Source organism: Trypanosoma theileri, assembly GCF_002087225.1.
Source record: "Trypanosoma theileri isolate Edinburgh chromosome Unknown TM35_Tth_4_V1, whole genome shotgun sequence".
NCBI classification, from domain to species: Eukaryota; Euglenozoa; class Kinetoplastea; order Trypanosomatida; family Trypanosomatidae; genus Trypanosoma; species Trypanosoma theileri.
In genome coordinates, this window is record NW_021639846.1 from 807,953 (window position 1) to 816,025 (window position 8,073).

Sequence of the window (8,073 nt, forward strand, 5' to 3'; positions counted from 1 at the left end):
AAAAAAAAAAAAAAAAAACAGCAGCGTACACCATCAGCTAACAAGAAAACAATAAAAAAAAAGAAAAGAAAAAAAAAAGTAAAAAAAGAAAAACCGTTCCCCTTAAAACTTTTTATAAACAAAAAAAAAAATGACTCAAGAAGAAAAACATTTTCCAAAAGTAAATTGATGATGATAATAATAATGATGTACACAAACAAACACACACAAACACAGAGAGTTCAGAGCACATTGGCAATATTTGTCCTAAAGGAAAGAAATATCTACCGAAGAGTCTCTCGGCCACGCTTAATTAGATGAAGGGCATAATACCATACTCACGCATACGAGAGACAATATCAAGACGCTGGAATGTAAATCCATTATTTGTACACCAGAATTGAATAGATGTCTCCAGATTCTGTTCTTCTGCATTCGATAAGGCATTATTTCCAAGAGTAATAAAGCAAATCTCTGGGTTATAAATAACCGATATAGATCGCGTGATACTTGAAATATTCTCTCGAAGTACTTCTATATTCAAAGGAACATGCGGCTGTCGTTTAATCGCATACATAGGTGCGGATGGATTCTGCATAATACAATCCACCTCGTTGTTTTCAAACTGGACGGAAAAGACAGATCCGTAAATAGGCGTAATACACCGCAGTCGATGAAAGTCCACACCGACTTTTCGAAGTTCATCCTGTACAAATGCAAAGAGAGATCCCGTCGTGAAGGCATCAAAGGCCGCATCATGTTCCCTAATACTTAATCCCTCTCCTTGATTTTTTACAAAGAATGTGTCGAGAGAGACTTGCACGGCTGTGTTATTTTGATTCTTGAAAAGATTGTAAACTTTTACCAACGGACCAGTGACGTTAGGAATATGTTGTAAGGATGGGGCACAACAAAGTGTTCGGGTATCGTAAAATAGTGGGAACATTTCTCTTACCATCATTTTTAATTCTCTTTCCATCTTTGGTGGGTTATTATGCATGGCACAACAGAGAAAGGCCAAATCGGATAATCCATTGTGAATAATGAGTGGTTTCTTTTTACGACGGGTGGCATTCACTAAAGCTTCTAACACGCGTGCCCCAAAGAAACGAGATTCACACGCCAATACACTACCACTAGAACTTTTCCTTGTATTGGAGAGAAGTGAAAATTTTGTAAGCGTTCTCCCTGTTTTTCGTAATCCCAAAGCACGTAGAAGTTCACACAGTTTGGCATTCTCCTGAGGCTTGATAAAAGGAAAATCTACTGGGACCGCTTCACCCAATGCACCTGTACGCACAAGATTATCAATGCGGGAGTACTGTGCAGATAATTTCATCTGTATAAGGAAATCCGGAAGGGAATCTATCCACTCTCTCAGAGATATTAATGCCTCATCCACTATAGAGATACTTTTTGTATTCACAATCCCTTGTTGTGCGGCAGTTCGTGCGGCGGCGTAATCCTCTAATGAAAGAAGTGGAAGACTTTCGCCAATCCACTTGTTCCAATCCATATTGTTCTTTTGTAGAAATGCCACGGTTTCTACAGAGAGTACCACATCACGGTCCACATCATTATCACGAACAGCAGGAATTAAATAACAACTGTAGTTTCGAACAAACAAGTGACGTGCCCCACTTTCAATATTTTCTTTCCATCTCTCAACCATTACAATAGCTTCACGAATCTCATCTTCAGCTAAAAAAGAAAAGAGATGATCGTACACGCAAGTTTTACTTGTCATGGAAGACTCTTGCTGTACTTCATGTAAAAGTTGCCGCAGTTTTTCAATATCTTCTGTTCTGACTACTCCATTCTGTGCGATGGAATGAACTATTGGCCCAATTGCCTTTGCGGCGGGTTCTAATGGACGAAAGGCCATCGCCTCTCTTATCATCGTTTCACGGTAACTCGCAGACGCACACAATCCGGTCGAACGATGCGATGATGCCGCTGTTCCCATTCCAACAACAACAGAGGGATAATAATGAGATGATGAAGAAGCGGCAGCAGCGGCATTATTATTATTATTATTATTATTATTATTATTATTAACATCGTCTAATAAGGCATCACCGCGGAATATACTAATCCCTAGTTGCATGGGACTATACAGACGTGCGGCTCTTAACTTCTCCTCACAGGCATTTTTGGGTGAAGTTAAATAGTCCACCTCTGCCTTGCGGTCAATGCCAGTAAACTCAAGATCAATGGCAATGTAACTGGCATCATGGAGATCCTGCACAAATCCTGGGAAAACATCTGTAAAGTTTTTTACTGTTATAGACTTCATTGAAGGCCCAAATATATATATCTATATATCTATACTTTAATTATTATTATGTATTATTTTATTTATGTTTTCTTCCTTTCCTTTGTTTTTTTTTTAAAATTTCAATAACCAAGAAATGCAGAGAGAGAGAGAGAGAGAGAGAGAGATAGAGTGTATATTTTGCAGATGGAGAAAAAAAAAAACAAAAGAATCATACACCTCCCTTTATTATTTATTTATTCCCATCGAAGGGAGAGAAATTCAATCCACCAGAAGCTGCAAGAAATACTACGAAAACAACACCCATTAGAAATGCGAATTGTGAAGAAACGAGTATATTCAAACTTCTCCCACTCAACCCTTCCCTCCCACTCACACACACACACACACACACACACAACCGCGTTAGTCATCAATTATTTTTCTTCTATTTGTAATGCTGCTCTCCAACAGCAACACCTTTAACTGGATGGTACTAAGCATAGAATCGCATAAACAACGTCCACCATCAATTTCACGTATTGAACTCTTAATACATATATGTATATATATATGAATATTTCTTTTTTTTTCTTGTTTGTGGAATACTCCAATATCATCATCATCATAATCATAATAAGAAATCCTTTTACATTCCACTTTGGCAACTCTGGAGTTAGTAGTAGTAGTAGTAATATTAGTAGTAGTAATAGTAATAATAAGAAAGAATATCGATAAAGAAAGGGAGAAAAAACACAAACACACACACACACACACACATAAAGAGAGAGAAAGAGAGAGTAAAAAGAAAGAAAAGAAAAGTATGTGGTTACATCATTAGATCACATTACAACAACTTTTCTCATGATGTTTTGCCTCTGTGAGTTGCCGCATTCCTCGCTCTAAGTTCTCATTAGATTTTTGAACATTCTCTTGAACCTTCAGTAATCGATCGTGTTGTTCATTCACGAGAAAGAAAAGATCACTAAATAAGTTAAGGAGATCCTGCATTTCCCGCTCCAGTTCCAACACCGCATCTCGTGTTCGCATCACCCGCTCCAACTCATCACGGGCCAAAAAAAACAAACGACCCTCATTTCCAGTCGCTAATATCTGTTGTGCAATTTCTCTTAGCTCCGATTCTTCCAATACAAAAGAGTCATCCGTAGCCCTATTATTATTATTATTATTATCACTGCTCTTACTACTCTGCGTTAAGAGAAAACGTGCCTTAATACGTCTGGCTGTCGCTTCAATTAATTTCTCTTCATGTTTTTTCTGTTCCATCCACACACTACGTACTTCTGCCATGAGTTGATATTCCATAAATGCGGCAATATTATACCGCATACGAATCTCCGCCGTATTCATGGATGGAATGCCTTTTGCAAGTTCCTCTTCTTTTTCTTGTGTATGGTGATCATAATTAATAATCATCTCACGACAGGAGTGGCACATCAGACGTATTTCTTCCATGGTATTATGTACAACTTCCCGCTTTTCGTTACTACTATCCAACAGACGGGTCTTGTGTAGTAGTGTAAGTGTTGTCATTAGTTGCCGTATATCATTAAGGGTGGAGAAGATGTATTTAGTTTCATCATTAATAGGAAGATTCATACTACTGCTATTACTATTACTGTTACTTTCTGCATTGGGCTTTGCAGATCTGTGGTGCTTGTGTTTTCCACAGAGGGAGAGAAACTCTGGCATGCGGTCACATGCCATTAGAGAATCGCTTTTTTGTTTTGTTTTGTTTTGTTTTGTTGTACAGCATAGAGTTTTGAGAAGTAATAATAATAAAGAAGAAAATAGAAATAGAAAAAATAAGAGAATAAAACAATGAAATATAAAGACACACAAAGGAAGAAAGAAAGAGACACAAATAAAGACAATAGGTCTATATATATATATATCTTCTTATGTATTCAGGTACAGTGCATTGTCGCTGTTGTTGGATGGGGTATATGTTCTCATTTTTTCTTGAATCTTCTTTTCTTTTTTTTTTCTTGCGTTTCTTTCTTCTCATGACTTCATTCCTCATTTTAAGGTGCACCATTTCACACTGGTCCCCATCATTTTCTTCCTTTCTTTTTTTTCTTTTTTTTTTCTTTATTATTTTCCTGCCCTTTTAGTCGATTCTATATATATATATATATATATATTTATCTTCTTGCTCTTTCTTTTCTTCCCTCCATTTTCTTTTCTTTTTTTCTTTTCTTATTATTGAATGCCGTAGACGTGATACAACCGTGTCCTGAGCTGTTCACTGTAATTGCCGAGTTGCTGCTGCCACCGCCCGCCATCGTGTGCCTTCGCGGCCGCCAATAAATCCCCCATGGCCCGTTTTAAATCCGGCGATGCTGTTGCTATCGAGAGGGCAAGATCAAAGAATAGATGTAAAAGATTCACCACCAATGGGATTTGTTGTTGGACAGCAATGAGAAATCCACGCACCGCCTGTTCCTTATAAGGGGCATCTCGCACATTCCGCATATACGCACAGAAAGCCTCTGCGAAGAGAGCGACATGACAACCCGAAGTTGTTTCCACTCCAGGGCATGTATACAAGAGAAGACCAAGACATATACACAAGTTCTCTGCCATATTCCGCATATCTGCCGTTTGCGGGGCGGTACTCAACACATGGGCGACGGCGGCAAACACCTGCGGTAAACCATGAGTGGCATCCAACACCGGAAGGTTATTAATATCCATTTGATTCTCCAGCAGATTACAGAGAAACCAGGCGACATTACTGATGACGCGGTAGGTGGATTCGTTAAGATGGGCAAGATTCTCTAATGAGGCCTTTATCACATCTCCCAACACCGCCTGTACACTTGCTGGTGAACTCTTTGCCAAATCCCCAAGAAGTGAAAATCCACTCTGTCGAATCTCCGCATCCTCATCCCGCACGGTCTGCAGTACTGTGGCTACAAATGGTGGTTGACACTGCATCACCAGCGGCTCCAAGTTTGATCCAATCGCATCAAATAAACCAGAGAGTAAATCAGAAGCCGTGACGAGGAATTCATACTCCGGTGGATCTTGATTCATTCGCTGCGCCTCCGTACGTGCGTGTACATGCGTGACCAGCAATCCATATGAACGTTCAAAAATATCTTTTGCTAACGCCGGCTGCAATGCGGGTCCCAAGGCTCTACATACACTGGACATACATTTAAAGAAGGAAAAGAGTAAGGGACTGTCATTAGGTGTGCTACTCCAAATCTCTCCAAGTGGAGCCATAAGCATTTCCACACTATCAGGACTGGTGCGTAATGTTTCTCCAAGTTCTTCACAAATAGTTTCCAATGTTTCAAAGAGCAAAACACGATTTTTAAGTTGATATCCACGTAGACATTTTACTACACAATCAACAATAAGAGGAATATCATTATTCAATTCTCCTTCACTACAAAGAAGAATCGTTTTTTGTAATGCTGCAGTAGCTCCTTCTTGCATAAGTTTAGAAGGACTTTGCATCTTTTGAAGAATGCATCGTAAAAATGTTTGAAGTTTCTCAGGTACAGATACAATATATCGCCCAATCTGTGTCATTGTCCATAATGAGATATTTCCAACTAGAAAATGCACAGAAGGATCTGAAAGTAATTGTAAAAGTCGAGTGCTGATATCAGGTAAATAAGGTGACATGGAGTCAAAACATCCATCCATAATAGCTCCCAAAGCTAAAATAGCAGCTTCTAACTCTTTCCATGAACTGCTTGGTCGCATCATACCATCAATAACTCCTAAAACAGTGAAAATAATTTTATCACCATAGTGTTCCGCAATGGAGTCCAATGTTAAAGCAGATACTCGTCGTAAATTCCATTCTTCCACTTCTCCATCTTCATCATCACCATCATCGTTATCATCATCATTATTATTATCACCGCCTGCACCTGTGTTATTAACACGTGCTTGATAGTGACGTGGTCGGATATCATCTATCTTATCCGGTACATTCCAATCCTCAGCACTTGCCTGTAACATACCAATTTCCATTTCCGAATACACCATGGATCGAATTAATATTGGAATAACACTTTCAAGTGTGGGTTCCACAAGAATGGCAAATCTTGGGAAACATAAAACACCACGCCAGAATTCTGTGGCTTCAATACGTAATTCTTCATCACTTCCATCTGGTGATGCTGTGGCCATGGACATAAGGTTTGTTATTTTATGAAATAATTCATCTGAGATAAGATCATGATATCCAAGTGAAAGAACAATACATTTCACACACTTTGTTGCCAATTGTTTAGAAGATGGATTCTGCAAATTCATAAAACAAGCATCAATAACATTCAGTACATGAGGTCGCATACTACTGTATGAGAAACTACTGCAGTCAATACCTGCCTGCTCCAATATCACAGAAATCGAATCAAACGCCTTTAGTTGAACTTCATTCCCTTCCCGTCCTGCTGGGGGAGACTTTAGATATGGTAAAACAGCCGCGACCACCACTCCCGTTAGTTGCCGCATATCCAAAAGCTGAACACAATCATCCACAATTTGTGAAAGTGCCCGCATGGCTCCGTGGACTGCGTGTAATTCCCCGTGCCGCGTGGTGAGAATATCCGTGAGGGACTTCACCACCGGTTCCACTGGCCAATAATTCTCCCGCACCGCGGAGCTGATGATGGTGCACGCCACGCCGCGAATGCTGCTCTCCGCGTCGACCACCGCCCGCTCCATCACCGACACCTGCAGCGCGGCGTTGTGCACACACGCGGGGTGCGAGAGATGGTTCTTGAGCACATATCCCACCAGCTGCCGGCCGCGGCTGGGGACGGCGGTGTTCGTGAGAAGATCCGCGCAGGCCGCGAAGAACACATCCGGCTGGGATTTGAGTTGCTGCAGTTGTGCCTCGCCGCTGTGGCGCGTGTCGGGGTTCGGGTCGGCCGCTGCCGCGAGGGCAGTGAGAATCGCCTCGCCCACGTTCGTCATGATCCCTACACACTAATAATAATAATAATAATATAATAATAATAATAAAAGTATACACACCCCGGGAATAGTAGTAATGGGAGGGATAAATATATATATATATATATATATATATAGAGAGAGAGAGAGAGAGAGATAGAGATAGAGAAAGAAAGGTATACCATGGTGAAAATGTGTACAAAGAAAGAAAGAAAAGGAAAAATAATAATCGCATGAGCCATAGGAAAGCTAGTCAGCACTTCCCCAACATCTCTACGAAGAAAAAAGAAAGTAAAAGAAAAAAACACACTGATAAGAAAAGTAAAAAATAAAAATAAGCATTCATTTTTTACTTTCATATATTTCATATGGAGTTCCTCCTTCGTGGGTAGGAGAAACAAGTAAATACATGTCAAACTATTTTCCAAAGAGTGTAACTACAGGTAATTAAATATTATTAATACTCGAGTGCTTTTTTTCATTTTTATTTTTTCCAATAAATATTCAATAAAAAAAAAAAAAGAAACCTTCAACTTAGACAGGTATAAATGAATAAAAAAAAAAAAAAATACATGCCTCTACAAAGAAAGTGAGGAAAGAAAATGCATTCAAAAAATTTGGTTTTACTACAACTACCCAAAAGGGAGACCAGGAAAAACGAGAATGCGTGGACACTTCCAAGTAAACCCCGCCCCACCTCCTCCTGCTTGCGGATATATCTACAAGCATGGGATAAGATTGGTGTACCTCGTGTGTTCCTCATTTTAAGTTCATCCCAGCAAATGAAGGCCCATAATATAATCTTTACATACATCCCCCTTTTTTTTTTCCTTTACTATTTTCAACTTGGTTTTCCAGTGTTTCTCTCACTATTTACTTCCAGATTCCACCACCCC

At 39.6% G+C, this 8,073-nt stretch overlaps 3 protein-coding genes across 3 annotated transcripts; all 3 read right to left on the reverse strand.

Moving 5' to 3' along the window:
• Window positions 1-292: 292 nt before the first annotated feature.
• Window positions 293-2,275, reverse strand: TM35_000044560 (ribonuclease; the record flags this gene model as incomplete). Its single annotated transcript, XM_029022650.1, has 1 exon — window positions 293-2,275. One exon carries the CDS (start codon window positions 2,273-2,275, stop codon window positions 293-295), a length of 1,983 nt encoding a protein of 660 aa, XP_028886308.1.
• Window positions 2,276-3,070: 795 nt separating this feature from the next.
• Window positions 3,071-3,961, reverse strand: TM35_000044570 (uncharacterized protein; the record flags this gene model as incomplete). The annotated part of the gene is made up of 1 exon (XM_029022651.1): window positions 3,071-3,961. One exon carries the CDS (start codon window positions 3,959-3,961, stop codon window positions 3,071-3,073), a length of 891 nt encoding a protein of 296 aa, XP_028886309.1.
• Window positions 3,962-4,456: 495 nt separating this feature from the next.
• On the reverse strand, window positions 4,457-7,198 carry TM35_000044580 (transportin 1; the record flags this gene model as incomplete). The annotated part of the gene is made up of 1 exon (XM_029022652.1): window positions 4,457-7,198. One exon carries the CDS (start codon window positions 7,196-7,198, stop codon window positions 4,457-4,459), a length of 2,742 nt encoding a protein of 913 aa, XP_028886310.1.
• Between the last annotated feature and the right edge of the window lie 875 nt (window positions 7,199-8,073).